This window comes from Mustela erminea, chromosome 7, assembly GCF_009829155.1.
Source record: "Mustela erminea isolate mMusErm1 chromosome 7, mMusErm1.Pri, whole genome shotgun sequence".
NCBI classification, from domain to species: Eukaryota; Metazoa; Chordata; class Mammalia; order Carnivora; family Mustelidae; genus Mustela; species Mustela erminea.
Genome location: NC_045620.1, coordinates 101,018,205 through 101,040,799, shown reverse-complemented (window position 1 = coordinate 101,040,799; position 22,595 = coordinate 101,018,205). Strand labels below are relative to the sequence as shown.

Below are 22,595 nucleotides of genomic sequence, written 5' to 3'. Positions count from 1 at the left end.
GAAAATCTCAGGAGTTTTTTCTCAGTTCCTTCCTACGTCCAAAGAAAAGTTTTTCTACCTACCATGTTTCTTCCGCCATCCTAACACTTCCTCAATAATCCGTATTTGCAAATCCCATTTGACCATGATTGCTCACCTCTACTACCAGATTGATGGAATTTAAAATTACATACTGTGCTCCTTCCCCTCTTAATTCTTCCCACAACCAAAATCCAGTTAGTTGCCCCATCTACCAACTCCCAGGGATTTTAAGAACTCATGCTTAATTTCAAAATCAAACTGTTGATCATATTTGGTGTAACTCCTGAGATTATACCCAATCTGCTTCTTACATTTTTAACTAGTCATCACCTTCACTATGCGTTCTATATCAGATGTTGTTTTTCACAGTATCTGGCTCTGAAAGGTCCCTTCCATACCCTCAAAATCAAAAATCTCTTGAGTAACTGCAAATTAATCTTAAGAATGGAGGGAAATCAGAGGTTGGGGCCTTAGAGTCCCTAGTTGAGAAAGAAAACAAAAATATAGACAAGGTTACAAAGTTGTCTACAAAGTTGTTTTGAAAATTAACCTTCAGTAGACTTTCTTGCTAGCTGTGTCAGGTATCAGTAAATGCTTATTACTGGTAACAATGACATCTGCAGTGACATAGCCTCTTGCCCCTAAATGTTCCAGATGGATGCTGGTTAGAGGAGTGAGATCCTTAAGTCCTCTAGGAAGATACAAACAGCTGGCCTAGAGGACACATGCAGGGAACACAGGGGCAAAAGAAGACAGCACACTGCGCACTGAGCATTCAGAAAGAAAACTGTACAACAGGAAGAGAAAAGGAGGGACAGTTAGTTGTTAAATGAATACAGTCCCCTACCAAAATGACAAGTCATTCTTGAAATCCAGAACTTTTCCATGTTTGACTAACCATGACTTTGGCAAAACACTGCAATGGGGGATGGAGTACAACTAACAAGGGGACACATAGTAACATCACCCGGACATTTACACAATTATAACGTTACGAGAGCTGATAATATGCTCCAAATGCGTACAGAGAGCCACTGAAAATATTTAATAACTGCGGTGGCACAGGCAACAGTCCTCCAGCAATGGAGAGTAGTCAGGAAGCCATACACGGTGCAGCCTGGGATTGAGGACGACATGACTTACGTGAAGAAAAAACCCTGTCCTTCATATCAAAGATTCTTGCTTACTTGCCGTTTTTCACTTGAAATGCCTGGGTGGAAACACATGGCAGATGCAGTGTTCATGCAGACTAGGGGTTGACGAGGAGGCAGCAATCCCTAAAATACTCTACCAACATCACTTGAAAAACAGTAAGGCCACTGTCTTGAGCTACGTACCGAGAGCCTGCCAACTTTCCAGGCACGTACTGAACAGGATTTCTGAGAGACACACCACGAAACCTTTTGTAGACAGCAAGTATTTAAATTTTCAAACCATGGATCAGGTATAGAGGAGTGTAAACAAATTTTGAGTGTTTACTCTCAGGAGAAAAACAACGGCAAAGCTGCTGAGGCAGACCTACTGATTCTTAAAGAATTAGCCTTTCATTCATGGAAAGGACTTAACTTTCTGCTAGATTCTCCCATTTCAGATGCAGAATACCGAGTAGCCTTCCTGTCTGGGTTGGGTGATGAAAGCACTGTACCAGGACCTACTGCTAGTAACGATTTTAAGAATGCCTCCTTCAGTGGGGACACCCCTCTCTACTGTATCTAGATAACTAAAGTACCCAAACCTCAAAGAAATTAAATAAAAAAGAAATTAATCCCAATTTCCTCTAACAACCAGGACAGAGATGCAATCAAGCCCACATTCCTCAGACTGGTACCTGGGACTGTTCCTGAAGGAAGCAAAGTCACCTTTACAGAATAAGAACAGATTAAGAACAGTAGTAAAACGTGACAACAGTTTTCTGAGGCTGCAAGATGGTGCAAGACGAAAGCAGTTCTGAGCTGTTAGGTAGTAAGATTTGGCTGGAGGACAAACGTAATGTAAATTTACCAAATGTTTGAACTATAAATCTCTTGAGCAACTTTAAGCATCCAGCTAAGCAGTGTAAACGGGAATAGAAGTGAACCTGAATTACACACAAGTATACAGTAGAGCTGTAGCCAAGAGAAAAGAGGACAATGGTTAAGTAGGGACTCTACAACCCGGAGGGACTTTGGCTGAGTTCAAACACCTGGCTCTGCCCCTTAATAGCCGTGTGTCCCTGGACACACGATTTCTCTCGAGTTTTCAGCTAATTTGGTTTGAGTACACTTAGGGGCTTATTAGTTGATGCAATGTGCAACTGCTTGTGCCAAAATTCTCCAAATTCCAGACCCAGAGTTATAGCTCTCATCTCTTACTTTATTTACTATTACCCATGGTAAAGGGGCGGTGTACCTTATCATTTCTTAAAAATAGAATATATGCTGACTCAGACGTCAAATAAAATATCCAAAAGGCTTTCAAGGCAGGATTTTCTTTGTGCATTATTCTAAGTCCTTGGTTTTTAGCCAAAGGGGAAAATTAGAGTAGGAGGAATTTCTAAGGACCTTACAGCTTTGATCTGAGGAAAACTGAGTAAGTGATCTGTTACAGTGAGATGTGACAAAGGATTACTGTACTTAATGACTTAAGATTTAAAAATTTTCTTAGGAAGGTTTCCTCATCGAAGAGAAATGAAGCAGGTAGCAAGAATACTCTAGAAAGAGTTATGCTGCAGGCTGGGGTGCTTTCACCCTGTGCACAGGGCATTTGCTAAGGGCTCCTGAATTTGGTCAAGATTCCACACTGAAAAAAAAAAAAGATTCCACACTGCACTTTTGGCAACAGGGTAAGAAAGGCTAGTGTGAGCAAATGAAGCGTGCTATCTTGCACATGTGCAGCCTCCTAGGATGTGTAAAACTTGCTGTTAAAAGATAATTTTAATAACTATTATGCCAACAGTATCAGTCCACTTAGCAGGAGATAAACTGACAGTGACCTAGCTTTATTTTTGTAGAAATAATGTACTTCAACACATCCTTTTAGACACAAGGCTGCTTCACTTACCACTTCTGTTGATGTTTCTGCATGTTCAGAAGTAACATGTTCTTGAAGAGATGTCTCCGTATAGCCCATTTTTCCACAATAGGGACAAGTAAAAGACTGTGGCTGCTCTACAGAGAAAGCTTCCCCACCATAGTATAAATCTGAAAAATAATGTGGAGTTGTAGTAAGAAATAATTATTGTATTTTTTTTTGTTTTAGTTACCTCTTTTTTTTTTTTTTACTACATAAAAATGTAAACAGAAGGTACAATAATGTAACACAGAAGTGTGCCTGAAATCTCCAACAACCTTACTTTGTCAAGGAGTGCTTGGGAACCTCTCTGCTTACTTACGCAATATCCTTATTCTCCCTGGACTCTGACACCTCTCCAAAATTTCTTTTCTACCCATATAGCTATTATTGCCTTAAGAGAAAAATAAAGCAAATAACTTCTAATATCTTCATTTAATTTTGAATTTTTTTTTTGTGGGGGGAAGACTAAGTAATCTCTACACCCAAGGTGGGGCTCAAACTCATGACCCCAAGATCAAGAGTCACACGCTCTTCTGACTGAGCCAGCCAGGCACCCTCTCCCTTCATTTAATTTTGAAACAGCTCTCATTTCACATCTAGTTCTAATTTTATTGTAATTTATTTTTTCTTTATCTCTTATGTGTAGCAATGCCAATCTCACCACAAAGAATTAGCAGGGTGAGGGGCGCCTCGTGGCTCAGTTGGTGGAGTATGTGTGACTCTTGATTTTGGGCTTGTGAGTTCAAGTCCCACGCTGGGTGTTGAGATTACTTAAAAATAAAATCTTAAAAGAAAAAAAAAAAACAATCAGCAGGGTGTATCCTAATACAAGAACACAAGTGTTCAGAGTATGCGACTGCGATCAATATGCCAACTCCCAGATGCAGTTATCTGTCTAAAGCACACACCATTCCTAGAGCAGGAGGGACCCAAAGCATTCAGTTCTTGTAAAATGCTAATGTGAATGGAGCACTACCACAACATACTCTGTCCAAATTGGTTATTGAAGAACCAACCAAATAAAGATATTCCATGCAAATAATTTGTTTGCCTCATTAGTACATTTCAAGTTCTATTTTTCTCCATTAGTAGTACAAAAGGAAATACAATTGCAAGTATATTTAGTATGTTACGTCCCTCCATTATAAATAACTATATGTAACATGACATAAATGCTTAATAATATACGACCATTTTTGTGAGAAGAGAAAATGAAAGAGTATTCACTATATGACAGATTTGTTCACATTTGTTTTTAGGAAGATTCAGACTATCTTAAAAATATTTACCCATTTATTATATGCATAAGACTTGCCAGGTAGATTTGGGGTTGATGGGATAAATATATAAAAATGAATAAAACCTGTTCCCCTGATAAAGGGCATATACAAAAAACCCATAGCTAACATCATGCTTATTGGTGAAAAGACTGGATGTCTTCCTCCCTAAGACCTGGAACAAGATAAAAATGTCCATTCTTTTAAAGATGTCCACTTGTTAAAAGATTATTATTTTAAAGATTATTATTGTTTTAAAGATTATCTGAGAGAGAGAGAATGCATTCAGGAAAGAGGGGCAAAGGAAGAGGGAGAGAGACTCTCAAGCAGACTCCATGTGAGCCCAAGGTGGGGCTGGATCCCAAGATCCCAAGACCAGAGCCAAAACCGGGAGTCAGAAGCTCAATGGCTGGATCCCAAGATCCCAAGACCAGAGCCAAAACCGGGAGTCAGAAGCTCAACAAACTGAGCCACCCATGCAGCCCAACTCTTGCCATTTCTATTCATTATTTTCTGGAGGGTCTAATCATTAGGCAAGGAAACAAAATGAAAAGCAGCTAGATGATGGGGCGCCTGGGTGATTCAGCTGTTAAATGTCTGCCTTTAGCTCAGGTCATGATTCCAATGTCCTGGGATCAAGCCCTGCATTGGGCTTCCTCCTCGGCGGATGTCTGCTTCTCCCTCTCCCATTCCCCGTTTCTACTCCCTCTCTCAGTTAAATAAACAAATAAAATCCTTAAAAAAAAGAAAAAAAGAAAGAAAAGCAGCTACATGGAAAGGAAGAAGTAAAACCATCTCTATTAACAGATGACATAACCTTGCATATAGAAAATCCTAGGGGTGCCTGGGTGGCACAGTCAGTTAAGCATTCGTCTCTCAGTTTTGGCTCAGGTCATGATCTCATGGGTCATGGGACTGAGACCCACTTCAGGCTCTGCACTCAAAAGTTCTCTCCCTCTGCCCCTGCCTGCCTCTCTATCTCTCTCAAAATAAATACTGGGGCGCCCGGGTGGCTCAGTGGGTTAAAGTGTCTGCCTTTGGCTCAGGTTGACCGAGGCCCGCATTGGGCTCTCTGCTTGGCCGGGAGCCTGTTTCCCTTCCTCTCTCTCTGCGTACTTGTGATGTCTGTCTGTCAAATAAATAAATAAAACCTAATAAATAAATAAATAAATAAATAAATATATTATTATTTTTTTTTTAAAAAGGAATGTGTAATGGTGAGTGCTGTGAAATGTATAAGCCTGATGATTCACAGACCAGTACCCCTGGTGCAAATAATACATGATATGCTAATAAAAATAATTAATTAAAAAAAAAGAAGAGAAAATGCTTTAAAAAAATCCACTAAAAAACTACCAGAATAGGGGTGCCTGGGTGGCTCAGTGGGTTAAGCCTCTGCCTTCGGCTCGGGTCGTGATCTCAGGGTCCTGGGATCGAGCCCCACATCGGGCTCTCTGCGCAGCAGGGAGCCTGCTTCCCCCTCTCTCTGACTGCTTCTCTGCCTACTTGTGATCCCTGTCTGTTGAATAAATAAAGAAAAATCTTTAAAAAAAAAAAAACTACTAGAATAAACAACAAAAACATTATAGGATATAAAATCTATGTACAAAAACCAATTGTTCTTCTATACACTTGCAGTGAACAATCTAAAAGTAAAATTTTTAGGGGCACCTGGGTGGCTCAGTGGGTTAAAGCCTCTGCCTTCAGCTCAGGTCATGATCCCAGGATCCTGGGATCAAGCCCCGCATCGGGCTCTTTGCTCAGCGGGAAGCCTGCTTCCTCCTCTCTCTCTGCCTGTCTCTCTGCCTACTTGTGATCTCTCTCTGTTAAATAAATAAAATCTTTAAAAAAAAAAAATAAAAGTAAAATTTTTAAAATCCATTTACAATAACAAAAAGAATAAAATACTTAGGAACACATTTAATGAAAGAAGTATAACACTTATCCTCTGATAACTACAAAACTTTGTTGGAAAATATCAAAGATGACCTAAATAAATGGAAAAACATCTCAAGTTTACGGACTGGTAGACTTAATACCGTTGCTCTCCAAAGCAATCTACAGATTCAAAACAATCCCCATCAAAATCCCCATTGGCCTCTTTGCAGAAATTTGATGAGCTAATCCTAAAATTCTTTCATAGAAACTCAAAGGGTTTAGAATACCCAAAACAATCTTGAAAGAAACAAAAACAAAACAAAACAAAACAGGAAGACTCAGGCTTGTTGATTTCAAAGCTTACTATAAGCTTATAGTAATTAAGATAGCGTAGTACTGGCATAAAGAAAGATATATAAATCAATGAAATAGACTGAGAGTCTAGGAACAGACACATTTATGGTCAACCAACTTTTCTTTTTTAATAGTTTTACTGACATATCTTAAACACATAAAAATTGTGTATACTTATGGTATACAAATTGATGTTCTGATACATGTACGTACTGTGAAAAGATCACCAAAATCACGCTAACGTAACAACGACCTCTACACAGTTACCTGTATGTGTGTGCTGAAAAGATTTAAGACCTATCCTCTCCAAAAATTTCAGTTATACAATATTGTTAACTATGGTAATCATACCAAATATATCAGCTCTCTAGAGCTTATTCACCTTGCATAATAGAACTTTGTACCTTGTGACCAACATCACCCCGTCTCCCCAACCTCACTTCAGGTCAACTGATTTTTAACAAGAATGCCAAAGCAATTCGTTGAATAAACAAGTCTTTTTCAACACATGATGCTGGAATGATTGGGTATCCATATGCAAAAAATGGTCTACCTCATCATTCCATGTACAAAAATTAATGCAATATGGATCAAAGATCTAAAGGTAAAAGCTAAAACAATAAAACTCTTAGAAGAAAACATTGTTTTAAATCTTTGTGATCTTAGATTGGCCAATGGTTTTTTAGATGTGATACCAAAAGCATAACAAAAGAAAAAATAAACTGGACCTCATCAAAATTATAACTTCTGGGGCACCTGGGTGGCTCAGTGGGTTAAAGCTTCTGCCTTCGGCTCAGGTCATGATCCTGGGGTTTGGGATCGAGCCCTGCATAGGACTCTCTGCTCAGCAGGGAGCCTACTTCCTCCTCTCTCTCTGCCTGCCTCTCTGCCTACTTGTGATTTCTGTCGGTCAAATAAATAAATAAAATCTTTAAAAAAAAGAAAAAATTAAAACTTCTGTGCTTCAAAACACATATCAAAAAAGTGAAGACACAGGGTGCCTGGGTGGCTCAGTCAGTCAAGTGTCCAACTCTTGATCTCAGGGCCCTGAGGTCAAGCCTTGCATCAGGCTCCACACTGGATGGGGAGCCTAGTTTTATAAATAAATAAAAGTCGGGGTTGGGGGGCTGGGTGGCTCAGTTGGTTAAAAAGTTACCTTCGGCTCAGGTCATAATCCCAGGGTCCTGCGGTGGAGCCCTGCATCAGGCTCACCAGGGAGCCTCCTTCTCCCTCTCCCTTCCACTCCGCCTACTTGTCCCCTCTCTCTGTGTCAAATAAATAAATAAAATCTTAAAAAAAAAAAAAGGGTGAAAAGACTCATGGAATGCAAGAAAATTTCTACAAATCATCCACCTGATAAGGAACTTGTATAAAGAGTATACAAGGAACTATTAAAACTCAATAATAAAAAAGACATATTACCCAATTAAAAAATGGGCAAAGGATCTGAACTGATATTTCTCCAACGCATATCTACTGCATGACCAGTAGGCATAAGAAAAGATGGTCACTATCATTAGCCATCAGAGAAACATGAATCAAAACCCTGTGAGAGGGGCACCTGGGTGGTTCATTGGTTTAAGCCTCTGCCCTCGGCTCAGGTCAGGGTCCTTGGATCGAGCCCCACATCCGGCTCTCTGCTCAGCGGGGAGCCTGCTTCCCCCCCCCCCTCTGCCTGCCTCTCTGCCTACTTGTGATCACTCTCTTTCAAATAAATAACATCTTAAGAAAAAACAAAACAAAACAAAAAAAACCAAAAAACCATGAGAGGGGTGCCTGGGCGGCTCAATGGGTTAAGCCTCTGCATTTGGCTCAGGTCATTATCTCAGGGTTTTGGGATCCAGCCTATATCAGGCTCTCTGCTCAGCGGGGAGCCTGCTTCCCCCCTCTTTCTCTGCCTCTCTTCCTACTTGTGATCTCTCTCTCTATGTCAAATAGATAAATAAAGTCTTTAAAAAAAACCAAAACAACAAAAAAACCCATGAGATACTACCTCACAGCAACTGTGATGGCTGTAAACAGAAAGATAACAAGTGCTGAATAGGTAAGAAATTACAGCATGAAACATTTATAGCTTTTCTTATGGCTTAATAAGGTCTTCTAATCAACTGTAGAAAACAGTCTGCTTTCTGATAATCAGAGCAAGAATACTGTAAGCTGTTGGCAAGAACAGTCCATTGGCTTTAATCCTTCTATGCTGAGGCAATTTTCCATCTCAGACCTTGTCAGTTTTACAGATCTCTGAATGGCTTTCATAAACAATTAAGCTATGATTAAGAGAATTATTCAGAATATAGAAGTAAGATTCATGTTATTTTTAATGTATCCTATTGGCAAGAGTCTTAGAACATTTTGCTTTTCCTTTTTCACGCACATACACACAAATTTCCAGATGACAGCCCATTAGAAGGTGAACTAAATACATACCAAAATCTACTCTTGTTAATATGCACTGCATCGGGTGGTCAGTTGTATGCCTTGTTGTTGTTGCACCACTTTCATAACAAGATGCACAAAGATCGTAATCGTAGCAAATTAAACACTTATATCTGCGACCTCGAAAATTTCCTTTTAAACATGCATCACAGCTGACACCTATTAAAAAAAGAAATATTAATTAGCAACTGTAATAGGCCACACTCCATTTCATTTTTATAAAATTTTTAAGATACATATTTAACCCCATATTTCCTTCCCAAAATGACTAGAAACAAAAAAGTAAAATATTCTAAGAATTTCCAACTATATGGTGGATCTGTGTTACTCTGATTTACACTCCTAATGAAAATAACTTTAAAAAATTATGGCATTTGCAAACAGCATTAAAAAAATGCCTATCAGTTAAATCTAACCAAAGAAAGGCAGCTCTTTATGAAGCAAGTAAGTGCACATATATTCAGGGATGCCTGGTTGGTTCAGTGGGTGGGATGTGCAACTCTTGATCTTGGGGTTGTAGGCTAGAGCCCCATGATGGATGCGGAGAGTACATTTAAAAAAAAAATAATAAAAGCTTTAAATAAATAAATACACACACACACACACACACACACACACACGCTCAAAGACATTTAAAGGACTTTAAAAAATAAAAGTATCAGGTTCACAGATGGGAAGCTTCAATTAAATGAAATGTCAATTCTCCCTAAATCGATTGATAGAATCAACGCAATTCTAATCAAAATCACAAAAAAACTTTTTGTGGAAAAGGACAAACTGACTCAAATTTTTTGAAAGTTGCAAAAGGCCAATAATAACCAAGATGTTCCTGAAGAAAAATAAGATGGAGGGATCTGCTTAACATATCAAGAGCTATTATAAAGCTACAGTTAGGGGTGCCTGGGTGGCTCAGCTGGTTAAGTGTTAAGGCTCGGACTCTTGGTTTAGACTCAAGTCATGATCTCAGGATCCTGGGACGGAGACCCACATGGGGCTCCATCCTCATTGGGAAGTCTGCTGGTCCCTCTCCCTGCCTCTCTCCTCCTCTGTGAATTCTTGCTCACCAGCGCGCGTACTCTCTCTCTGTCTCACAAATAAAGACTTAAAAAACTAAAAAATAATAAAAGTACAGTAATTAAGACAGGATACTACTAGCACAGAGACAGATCAACTGACCAATGAAACAGAATAGAAGGCCCAAAACAGATGATGAAATCTATTTTAGGACAACATGTTGAAATCTATTTTATGACAACAAAGGCCCTAGAAGATTAGTGGGGAAAGGAAGGAGAAGACAATGAATGGTGCCAGGACAGGTGATTATCTGTATGTGGGGAAAATAAAATCAGATCTCCACCACAGATCCCATACAGAAACATCAATTCCAGATAGTTTAAAGACAAATGCCGAAGGAAAATGGGGAAAAAAAAATCTCTGGAAGACAATATAGGGGAATATCTTTATGTGCTCAGAGTAGGAAACAATTTCTTAAAACACACACACAAGGTCCAAACCATGAATTTAACTACATTAAGCTCTAAATGCCCTAAAAAGAGCCCTTAAATGCTCTTTCCATTCCTAGCGATAGAAAGAGAAGGCCCTAAAACTGATGACACATGCAACATGCACAACAGACAACAGTTTGGGGTTCAGAATACATTAAGAATTCTGACATTATCAGTAAGAAAATGACCAACATCTAACAGAAAAATGGGTAAATGGACAAAGACTTGAGTGGGCACTACAAAGAACAATAAATACAAATGACTAGGAAATACATGAAAATATACTCAATCTCATCAGTCATCAAAGAAGTACAAACTCACAAGCTATCATTTCACAACTACCAGTCTGGCAAAAACCTAAAAATCTGAGGATTTCAAATGCTAGTGAGGCTATGCTAGTGAAGATACAACAGAAACACTTCTACTCTGCTAGTGGGAGCATACATCAGTACAACTTGGAAAATTTTGTTCACATTCTACTCAAGTTAAATGTGTGCAATTCCTAAGAGTCTGAGACTTTACTTGTAAGTAGATTCCCTGGGGAATCTTTTGTCTATGTGTATCAGAAGAATGTAGAAGAATGTTCACAGCAGTTTTTGCAACGGGTATGGGGGAGGTGGGGTGTGAACAACCCAAAGGTTCCATAACAGTCTATATTATAGCACGAATTAGAAAATGCATCATAGCGGCACCTGGGTGGCTCAGTTGTTAAGCGACTGCCTTCAGCTCAGGTCATGATCCCAGGGTCCTGGAATGGAGCCCTGCATCGGGCTCCGCTTCTCCTTCTCCCCCTCCCCATGCTTGTGTTTCCTAACTCCCTGTCAAATAAGTAAATTAAATATTTAAAAAAAAGAAGACGACAATGCATCATAGCCATAGGCAAGGACTTCAAGAATCTCACATGACTGAAACAAAGTCTCAAATGGATATACACAGTTTAAAGTCCAAAAACACCATCTAGTTTAGGAAATCAAACATGTAATGAAACTATAAAAGGAAAATGGAATGTTAAAATTTTGGGCAGTGGTTCCCTCTGAGGGGTACCCTCAGTGATCTTGAAAGGTTAGAACTGACACACTTTTAGATCTGGTAAAGGGGGTCTGTAGTACCACTCTTGTTTTTCCTTTAAGTAATTTCTACACCCAACATGGAGCTTGAACTCCTGATATCAAGAGTCATATGCTCCTCCAACTGAGCCAGTTAGGTGCCCCTGAAGGTTTTGCATTATTTCATTTGGATGTATTAAGATGATGTTATCACATTTTCTGGTATACTAATATTCAATATAAGTGCTAGTGTATACAACCTTTTAAATTAGTTTACAAGGGGCACCTGAGTGGCTCAGTGGGTTATGCCTCTGCCTTCGGCTCAGGTCATGATCTCAGTGTCCTGGGATCAAGCCCTGCACCAGGCGATCTGCTCAGCAGGAAGCCTGCCACCCCACCCCCCGCCGCTCTCTCTGCCTACTGCTCTGCCTACTTGTGATCTTTGTCTGTCAAATAAATAAATAAAATCTTTAAAAAAAAAAAAATCAGCCCTCCAAACACCCTTCCAGATTGTTAAGATTTTCCAAGTTGTACTGAGATCTCACAAAGTTACACTGAAAGCCAATGATGGCATCAAGCCAACAGTTTTTCAGCAAATTCAGTAAATACTGATTGAGTGCCTACCATGTTCTAGGCCGTGGGGCTAGAGCAATAAAACACGCTCTGCCCCTGTGAAGCTAACATTTAGTGGATAAAGACAGGTATAGAAACAAATGAAGCTGTAAAGCAAATCAGGAGAAAGTGCTATGGAGAAAAATAAAGCAGAAAAGGAAAAATTGTGTGGGCAACAAAGCTTCACAGAAAAGATGGTATTTGAGCAAAAAGATGGAATATTTCAAAATTTGCTCATTCAAAACAGCTGCCAGGCAGGCCAATGCTTCCAACATAACATTAAAGATACTGAAAAGGGGTAAATAACTATTCAGATCACAACGGTAGTTCAATGTAATTGGATACAGTAACTTTGCCAAACATATGTGGCATGAACTGAGCTAAAAAGGTGGCAGAAAGGAAAACCCAGCTTTGAACAATAACTTTTTGCTGTGTCCCGTCTGAGGTCACCCTGCAGGCCTGGCTTTTCTTTCCATAGTGGGGGCGCCTGCTGACCGGTATAATGAACAAAACTTTCGGCAGCTGTGCATGGCGACACCACCAAACTCGGCAACCACCACTTTGAGCAGAAGGTCTGATGATGCTCGTCCCTTCCCTATTTCACTTTTCTGATATAATTCTAAGTTACCTAAATCTAAATGCCCATAGTTCTCCTGCAGGATGAGGGTATGGGGTGGTGGGAGGCTTCACCCACAGCCCAGCTGCAGTTCAGTAACTGTCAGACCTTTAAGAAACAGGGTTGCTGGGCGCCTGGCTGGCTCAGTTAGTACAGTAGGGTTGTTGTTGTTTTTTGATGGGAGTCATTTCTAATTTTAGTGTATGTGCTTCTGATGTGACCATGATGGAGTCATTTCTGAAATGTATCTTTTCTAACATTTAGAAAAAAAAAAAAGATTTTATTTATTTATTTGAGAGAGAAAAAGAGAGAGAGAGAGAGCAAGCATAAGCAAGGGGGCAGACACAGAAGGACAAGCAGACTCCCCAATGAGCGGGAAGCCCGACTAGGGGCTCGATCCCAAGACGTTGGGATCACGACCTGAGCCGAAGGCAGATGCTTACTCGACTGAGCCATCCAGACGACCTGTATATGTTTTCTAACTTCTTAAACACTTAAGACATTCAACAATGTTTAGGATTCAAAGTTATTATTTCAAACACAAATACTTATTTCAGCCAAACCTCCAAACATTATGTAGGGTAAGTTCCTAGCAGGGTTTCTTAAAACCCAAGAGTTACTTTATAATAATCTATGGTGGCAAGTATTCGAGGGAGGGTTTTTTTTGTGTGTGTGATTAGTGGACTATGAATAAAAAATTGAGGTGAAAATGTTTTATTACCACATAGTTCTCCACACAGCCTGCCCTTCTCATTGTATTAACTCTGCCATTTAACACTTCTAATTTAATACTTCTAATCTGTCAACATAAGCTTAAATCAATACCTAATGAGGCAATATCTAATTTTACAGAAGATTCCATACCACCTTCTGACTGGAAAGCAAAGCACAGAAGCAGGCATGGGCTTTGCGGCAGTTTCTCAACAGCAGCCACGTCTTCCCCCACTCCCACTTAGAATTACCAAGCCTCATTTAGCTTTGAAAAGGAGCCCAGATTTCCCACTTAAAACAGAGTCCCTTCTAAGTATATCTGTCTGAATTCATTGTGTAACACAGACTAACAGAATTTGCTCCCTTAGCGTCAACTACAGGCAATCTACAGTTTCTATTAGAGAAAATAAGTTAGCTCGTTGCTGCATTGTCCCTTGGGTTAACAGTTGTGGTCCTACCTGTTACCAGGAGGCTCAGGAAAATCTGAAACAGAACATATACGAGGTATATGTAAAATTACCAATTCCCTGATAGGAAGAACGGACTTGCTTCTGATTAGATGTTAAGAATTAACGTTCCCAAAGAATAGTATGATGTTACAACAGAAATAAGAGTTCGGGGCGCCTTGGTGGCTCAGTGGGTTAAAGCCTATGATCCCCCGCATCAGGCTCTCTGCTCAGTGGGGAGCCTGCTTCCTCCTCTCTCTCTGCCTGACTCTCTGCTTACTTGTGATCTTTCTGTCAAATATATAAATAAAATCTTAAAAAAAAAAAAGAAATAAGAGTTCAAATATTGTCAAACAAAATACTGCCTTGTAAGACAAGGCTGGGGGACCACTGGGTGGTAGCGCTGAGATCTACTGGATTAAAAACATTATTTAGGTTAATCTACCCTACACTAAATATATCCTGCAAAAACTGAGTTAACCACATAATAAAACGGGCAACTGATCTTTGAATAATCTAGTGTTAGCCATAGTGTGTCATAAATGAATTTGGTAAGCACTGGTTTATAAGATGGTAACTGCACAAGCTACATCATCATGTTATGGTGGGATATCTGTGATCTCCATCTGACCAAGCTATAAGATAAAAATGCTAGGAAATATAGTTTAACCTCAGTTATGATATTAGCCCTAGTGAAACTTAAATGAAGAGAATGTGTGTATCTGACAACGGCTATCTGTAAGAGGGATATCTGAGCACATTCACATGGTCAACATTTACCTTTTTATTTAACAGTTCTGTAAAATAAATACACAAAAGCTATGAACTAAAAAAAATCAAAGGAAAGAATGCCCTCTAGTGGGAACACAAAATAAGTTAAAAAAAACCAACAATAACAACAAACCAACCACTGAAGTACTATGTTTAAAGTCTTTTTTACCCTTAATTTTAAAAAATGAAACAAAGGGGGCGCCTGGGTGGCTCAGTGGGTTAAAGCCTCTGCCTTTGGCTCTGGTCATGATCCCAGGCTGCTAGGATCGTGCCCCACATCGGGCTCTCTGCTTGGCGGGGAGCCTGCTTCCCTCTCTCTCTCTCTGCCTGCCTCTCTGTCTACTTGTGATTTCTGTCTGCCAAATAAATACTTTAAAAAAAATTAAAAATAAAAATGAAACAAAGGCTTTTACAGTTGTTTATTCACCGAGATTTATTTATTTATTTATTTATTTATTTTTTTTTTAAAGATTTTATTTATTTTTCAGAGACAGAGGGAGAGAGCGCGAGCGAGCACAGGCAGACAGAGAGGCAGGCAGAGGCAGAGGGAGAAGCAGGCTCCCTGCCGAGCAAGGAGCCCGATGTGGGACTCGATCCCAGGACCCTGGGATCATGACCTGAGCTGAAGGCAGCTGCTTAACCAACTGAGCCACCCAGGCGTCCCGAGATTTATTTATTTTTAAAGATTATTTTAAAATACTTTCTATACCCAATGTGGGGCTCAAACTTACAATCTTGAGGATCAAGAATTACATGCCCTACCAACTGAGTTAGCCAGGCACCCCTATTTACAGTTTCACCTTTTATCACCCAGAAGGTGATACACCCTTTTCACTGGAATAAATTTTTAGGTAGGGAAGAGCTGATTGGAAGGGATGGTCAATAAAGGGCAGCGATGTGTCAAGGATCACAGTGAAAAAGAACAGAGAAGGAAACTGACCCCACCTGGAATTTGAAGGCCTAGGATTATACAGTATTTGTCAATGACAATTTTTTAAAACATATTTTATTTGTTTGACAGAGAGAGAAAGCATAAGCCGGGGGAGCAGCAGAGGGAGAGGGAGAAACAGGTTCCTTGCTGAGCAGGGAGCCTGATGCTGGGCTTGATCCCAGGACCCGGGGTTCATAATCTGGGCTGAAAGCAGACGCTTACCGTGTGAGCCACTCAGGCACTCCTGTCAATGACAATCTATTCTGACTTCTAGTGCCATGTAATTTGGGGAGCAGACCTTTTTACTTTAACAAAACACCTAAGTACCAGGCATTTTTTTAAAAGATTTTATTTATTTATTTGACAGAGATCACAAGCAGGCAGAGCAGCGGGCAGAGAGAGAGGAGGAAGCAGGCTCCCTGCTGAGCAGAGAGCCTGATGCGGGGCTTGATCCCAGGACACTGAGATCACGACCTGAGCCAAAGGCAGAGGCTTAACCCACTGAGTCACCCAGGTGCCCCATACCATGCATTTCTAATAAGCCTATGCACTTCTAATAAGTGTGACTTTTAAAAAGAGAGGATATTATACTATATGCACTGTATGATAATTTTAATAGTAAGAACTGCACAGGGAACTATGCCATTAAAACAACTTTATGGTGATAAGGACAATTCCCAAGAACAGGTTCTTTGCATTTAGGTAGTTGAAAAATCATGCAATCCTTTGAAAGGATCTCAGATGAACATGGAAGCAATTTAAAAAATGAACTAGGGGTACCTGGGTGGCTCAGTCGTTAAGCGGCTGCCTTTAGCTCAGGTCATGATCCCAGGGTCCTAGGATTGAGCCCCGCATCGGGCTCCCTGCTCAGCAAGAAGCCTGCTTCTCCCTCTCCTGCTCCCCCTGCCGCTTGTGTTCCCTTTCTTGCTGTCTCTCTCTGTCAAATAAATAAATAATCTTTTAAAAATAAATAAATAAATGAACTGTTCTGACTCTGTGAAAAGCAGAAGGAGCCAGCATTTAAGAGGGTCGAAGGATATTTCGAAATACCTGGAGAAACATCTCAAGCAAAACTGCTGCAGGAAGGAATTTAAGATATATTTTAAAATGCTTCACAAACTAGGAGCCTAGATCAAGAGCAAAAAGCTTTCCCTCTTTCTATTAAAGCATTACAGAGGAACTGCAATCAATCATGCCTTGCAAAGGTAAAGAAACTCTAGGAGTTAAAAAAAAAAAAAAAAGCCCTACTTAATTATTTTTAGAATTAGGAATAAAACCAAAAAAATTAAATACATATGTAACTCTGTACATGTTTACTTTAAAAAATCTCTGCCATATGGTTAAGGGAGAAAGTCAGAAGGAGAGAAAATTGGGTAGAGAGACCTATATAAAGATACCATTCAAGAAAAGACCTACAGTTAAAGAGAGTCTGGGGCAGAGGAAGAGAAGAAATGAGAAAGAGGTATACAGCTGAGGGCAGGCAAGATTCAGAAGGAACAGAACTGGGTGACCAAGAGGAACACTGGAATAGAGAAAACATGGGTAAGATTGAGAAGTAGGTTCACAGTACTTGTGCTTTTCACACTTAACAGACCTGCCTGAAACTGATATATTACCCACAATTTACAACAACCTTTTCTGTATGTAGCCTCAACTTTCCTACTTTTATTGTTGTTTAGGTAGAATTCTTCAAGTTCTGTCATATGTAACAATAAGGAGCATCTATCTATCCTTTCATTATTTACTGAGTATCTATCTACTATGTATCAGATACACAAATGTCCACTACACAGAGCTAATACTCCACTGGTATGAGTAGCAACTTCTACCACTATCTACTGTGTGCCAGAAAGCTGACATGTGTTGCTTTCTTAATCTTCACAACAAAGTTATAAGGCAGTTGCAAAGTGTGATAAAACTTCTTTTGTGGCTAAGGAGATTCAAAGCCAGTTCAAATCTGCCCCAAAAAGTAGACAGAGAGGCAGGGGCTGGACTGGGTTCCTTATGCATTTTGTCAAGAAGGGAAGTTAAATTCACCTCTAAAAGTTTCCAATTAGCGGAAGTTGGTCCACTCTGGAATAAATGACTGGCTTGCTTGGTTTTAAAGAACTGGTCTACCCTCTTATTTCATAGAACTGCATGCCTGGCCTGCAAAGGAAGCCTTAGTAACAATGGACTTGCTCACTCATGAACTGATGAACAGCCTTTCAGAAACTCTTATCTGGAAATAGAGAGGCTTCTATATTACTCAATCGGTTATTACATTCAGCCATGATTACAGCTGTTTTCTGACTCACACATAAAATGAAGGAAGAGGAGGTATATAAGGATTTCAACAGATATCTGTTGAATGAATGAAAAGAGAAGAGGATATTTTCCTAGAGTAATTAGATAAGAGCTCAAAAAGAGAGAAGGGAAAGGGATTACTATGTGTCTATAATAGATTTCTTGATGTATGAATGACTGAATGATGAAAATTGAGGGGGAAGAGAAAACGACTGAACAACAGGTACTTGTTTCCTATAGGAGAAAAGAAATGAGTTAAGACAAAAATGCTGTGCCCAATACTTGTAGGCACCAGCCACCAGCCAGCAACATCGGCCCAGCAGAGCTTGGTTGCCAGCTGTATTAAATGATGTCACTGGGGTTGGAAAACAGGTTACTTCTGGTCAGTCACAGTTTTATGTGTACAAATAGGAAATAAAAGCCCAGCACTCACATATATGCGTTGCATCGGTGTAACTGCTTTCACATAAGCAGAATTATTGCAGAGAAACTACTGGTCCATTTGCGAGCCCTGCCCAGGCAGGGCTACCAGGCGAGGCAGAGTGGTTGGCCCTCCCGAAACAAGTAACCTGAGAGAGGGCAACCATTCTAATGAAAATATCTAGTGCTTATATTCTGCAGAGATTTGGAAAGGCGAATACTAGTAAAAAACACTAAATTTCAAACTTGTAGGGGCTAGTATAAAGAAATTATAACACTTAAGTGGGCATTACACCACATAGGGCAATCCCTCAGCTCACCTCTACCCAGCAAGGTTCCTGCAATAACCAATCAGTGTTTAACTGACCTTGATGCCCCAGGCACCTGCCGAAAGGCTTGGTCACTGAACTGTTGTTCTCTTACAGATAAATAAAGGGAGGACACAAGCACTAAGCACCTGGCTCCAAAAGAACACAGCCATTAAGTGGCAGACCAATGACTGCTACACAGGGCAACCTACCAGGACACGCCTTGTGACAATAAATCTGTTGTTGTTTGTTTCAGAAGTGTCTCCTTTCAGCAGTTTTTATTTGCTACCATGTAGAAATAAATAAAATTTCAGGAAGCTGGAAACTTGTCTGGCCTCACTCCTTCAAATCATGGCAGAACAATCAATAGGACTCTCAAATATATAGTTTATTTTTCACTTTCGGTCTTTTCAAACAAGTCAGGAAATCCAGGATACATGCCTCTTCAGACATGGGAAGCGACAGCCATGACACATGCCACAATCTCATCCTACAATACTACACCACTGTGCTCCAATGAACTACAATCCTTCCCTGTATCAATGTGCAATCCCTACAAAAAAAAACAAGTGGTAAAAGGATACATACTATACGGAACCACTTCCGTAAGTTTAAAAGTACACAATAGTCTACGGACACATACATATGTGCAAAGCATACTGAAATACAAACAGAAAGGATACATACCAATTGCTAAGACGTGCTACTCGGGGAGGTAGAGAGATAGAAGGAAACAGAATGGAATCAAGAAAGGATATAAAATGGAATTCACCTATATCTGCAAAGCCTTAATTCTATGTTTAAAATGTTTTCTTAATTAAAAAAAAAAATCAAGCAACATGGACAAATTCCCCATCTCCTCTTAACTTATAAAGTAACATGGAAGAGGACTTTTAGACACAGGGTGGCTGGTTTTGTGCAGAGGTATAAATGCATAAAATAGCTGATCTCATGAAATTATGAAATAAAATTTTGGGGGGGGGCAAAGATGGATTCTATATCCTATACCTGTTAATTCCTGCTAAAATATGAATTAGTCGCTAAGTGTCCAGCTAAGCATTCAAGAATGACTTCTCTCAGGCACAGTCTATGAGTCGGGCAGGCTAAACAATGCAAAGACAGGGTGACGTTCATACCACTGGACACTGATAGCAGGGTGCAGGCACCGTTTAGAATGCTTTCCCATCATATACTTGGCCAATTAAGTACAAAGAGCTTAGGGGACTTATTGCCTGGAAAGACAGAATATATATACTTGTGTAAGAAAAGAATGTAACTTCAAACAACTAAAAGGTAAAACATACTTAAAGGTATTGCCCCCCACTCACACAGACACTGCATCCCCCCCATCCCTACCCCCGAACTTCCTGGCCTACATTTAAATATTTTAAAACTAATTTTATACCTACAGTTCAAAGAGTGACTCAAGGACAAAGAACTATGGAAATGCATCCAACATGAACAATAACAACAATAAATGATGATCTATTCTGGGGTGCCTGGGTGGCTTAGTCGGCTGAGGGTCTGACTCTTGATTTCAGCTTGGGTCTAAGGTCGTGGAATCACGTCCTGCATCAGGCTCCATGCTCAGCTCGGCATCTGCTTCTCCCTTGCCCTCTGCTCCTCCCCCTACTTGAGACTCTCTTTCAAACAAATAAAATCTTAAAAAAAAAAAAAAAAAAAAAAAAAAAGATAACCTCTTCCGGTTGAAAGGGTACAAGAGAACCCACAGTTAGCCTCCCTCTGACACAACTCTTTGTCCCATGCAGTTCCTGAGGTACCTTTTCTTCAAAACACTGAAATAACCACCTCCGGTCCCTTTCTTCCATGTTATCTATACACAGAACAGTTAACTCTAAACTCATTCTCAGAAATCCATCACATAGCTTTAAGACAAAAATTCAGTCACTACCTCCTCTTGTCTAGGCTAGCCAATTTAAAACCTAACAGGTCTTCAAAAATGCTCCCTTCAACTCTTACATTATTCTTCTTTATGTCTGTTCCAGTTCTTTACTGATTTTAATAAAGGGACCTACAGCAGACTTGAAACTCTGGAAAGGACTAGAAATAATTAACACAAAGTGCAGAGAATGCTCTAGCACTGGGAGAAAAGAGGCAGTTTACATCTGGTTTAGGAAGCATACTTATCCAATTTTAGACGTTACCTTTGGGGTGATAATGAAACATGAAAGCAGAAAGATATTGTAAACAGTCAGGCTGCTCTTTGGGATATTCCCTTTAAGAGAGGACACATCCCTGTATCAGGGAGAGAGACATAATAGTATGGAACAGAAAGAAGGAAAGCACAAAATGAGGAAAATGAACAGTACAGAGTTTGAAGTAAGTCTCTAAGAAATCAACTGGTGTTCAAATGTAAGTATCCAAAGGTAAAAATAAAATAAAAACATTGGCTGTAATATAATTATTAATCGTGTTTTTTCTTCCCTCCACTTATGAACACTTCTAGCCAAGACTCTGAGGAGTACGACCCTCCTGAGGAGGGCACCATACAGAATATGCATCCAGGCTGACAATGTTTCAAATGTAACTTTGAAATGCAACACTCAAAGGAGCAGTTCACCCACTTAAAAAAGTAATGGCAATAACTCCAAGAGCAAACATTACAGAGCAGGTAAACAAATAACTTTACAGGCAAGGATCTAAATCCTGTCTGACTGCAAGGAGATTGCTTCCTTCATCAATAAAAGGGGGGAAGAAAGCATATAATAATCTTTCTATATTGCAGGGCTGACACACACTCACACATATATATGTTCATATACAAATTTCTCCTCCCTTCCTTCACATTTCAAGGATATCAAGAGCATGTGAATTACAAAGTAGGGTGCTGCTTATTACCGCCGTTTCTCAGCTTCAAGCCTACCCTTCTGTGAGCAGCTCTGCAAAGCTGGGTCTCTCGGAGGTGGTTCTTCACCAGGGGCCGTCCCCCAGGGGATATCTGGCAATGTATGGAAATGTCTGGGTTGGAGGGAGGATTATCAAATGAGTAGAAGGCCAAGTATGTTACTCAACATCCTCCAAAGCACAGGATAGCCACTGGCCCAAAATGTCAATGGTACTGAGGTTAAGCAACCATGTCTAGGGTCTACTAACCATTATTTAGACTCCCTTGGCAGCTGGCTTCATGTTTACATTCTGCCAATGGGAGGCCCTAGAGGGAGAGAGAAAGCATCCCTCCAGCAGAAGAGGGACTCTGGCCCCAGCATTCTCGTCACCAGCCAGTTGCATCCGGCTCATAAAACTCTAGTAACACCATCTTTTCCTTTTTTGTAAAAGTGGAGATGTCTACATCTGTACTGTCCAACGCAACAGCTACTAGTCATTAAAATACCGTCAGCTGAGAAAGTCTAGAAGCAGTGATGTCCCAGCAGCAATGAGCACGCAGAGCACCACGATCTTGGTTTCTAAATAGTAACCTCCACGAACAGGAACCAAAGCTCCCTGGGAAGATGGATAATTTCAGGGGCTGGGTCAGGGCAAGTGCATGAGCCTGTAATATGTAGTTCTACAATGAATGATGCAGAGAGAATGATGGATACATGTCAAAGGATACAGAAGATACCGTCAAGGGTTTTTTTGTTTTGTTTTGGTTTTAAGATTTTACTTATTTACTTGTCAGAGAGCTATAGAAAGAGAGAGTGCAAACAGGAGGAGTGGCAGGCAGAGAGAGAAGCAAGCTCCCTGCTGAGCAGGGAGCCTGACATAGGACTCATTCCCAGGACCCTGGTATTATAACCTGAGCTGAAGGCAGACGCTCAACCAATTGAGCCACCCAGGTGTCACTTAAAGAGGTTTCCATTGGCCAAATCTGGGATAATCTGAGCACCAAAATAAATAATAAAAGTATTAGATTATAACCCACCAAACACAGATTCAAGTGTCCATACTGATACAAATAAGAAAGT

The 22,595-nt window shown here is 40.1% G+C and overlaps 1 protein-coding gene across 1 annotated transcript in view; it reads right to left on the bottom strand.

Annotated features, from left to right (window-relative positions):
- KCMF1 (potassium channel modulatory factor 1) overlaps window positions 1–22,595 on the bottom strand; it is a 75,165-nt gene that overhangs the window by 19,543 nt on the left and 33,027 nt on the right. Inside the window, exons 2-3 of the mRNA XM_032352641.1 lie at window positions 9,009–9,176; window positions 3,061–3,200 (exon numbers count right to left, since the gene is read on the bottom strand). Coding sequence (XP_032208532.1) covers window positions 3,061–3,200; window positions 9,009–9,176 — 308 coding nt within the window. The remainder of the gene's footprint in view (window positions 1–3,060; window positions 3,201–9,008; window positions 9,177–22,595) is intronic.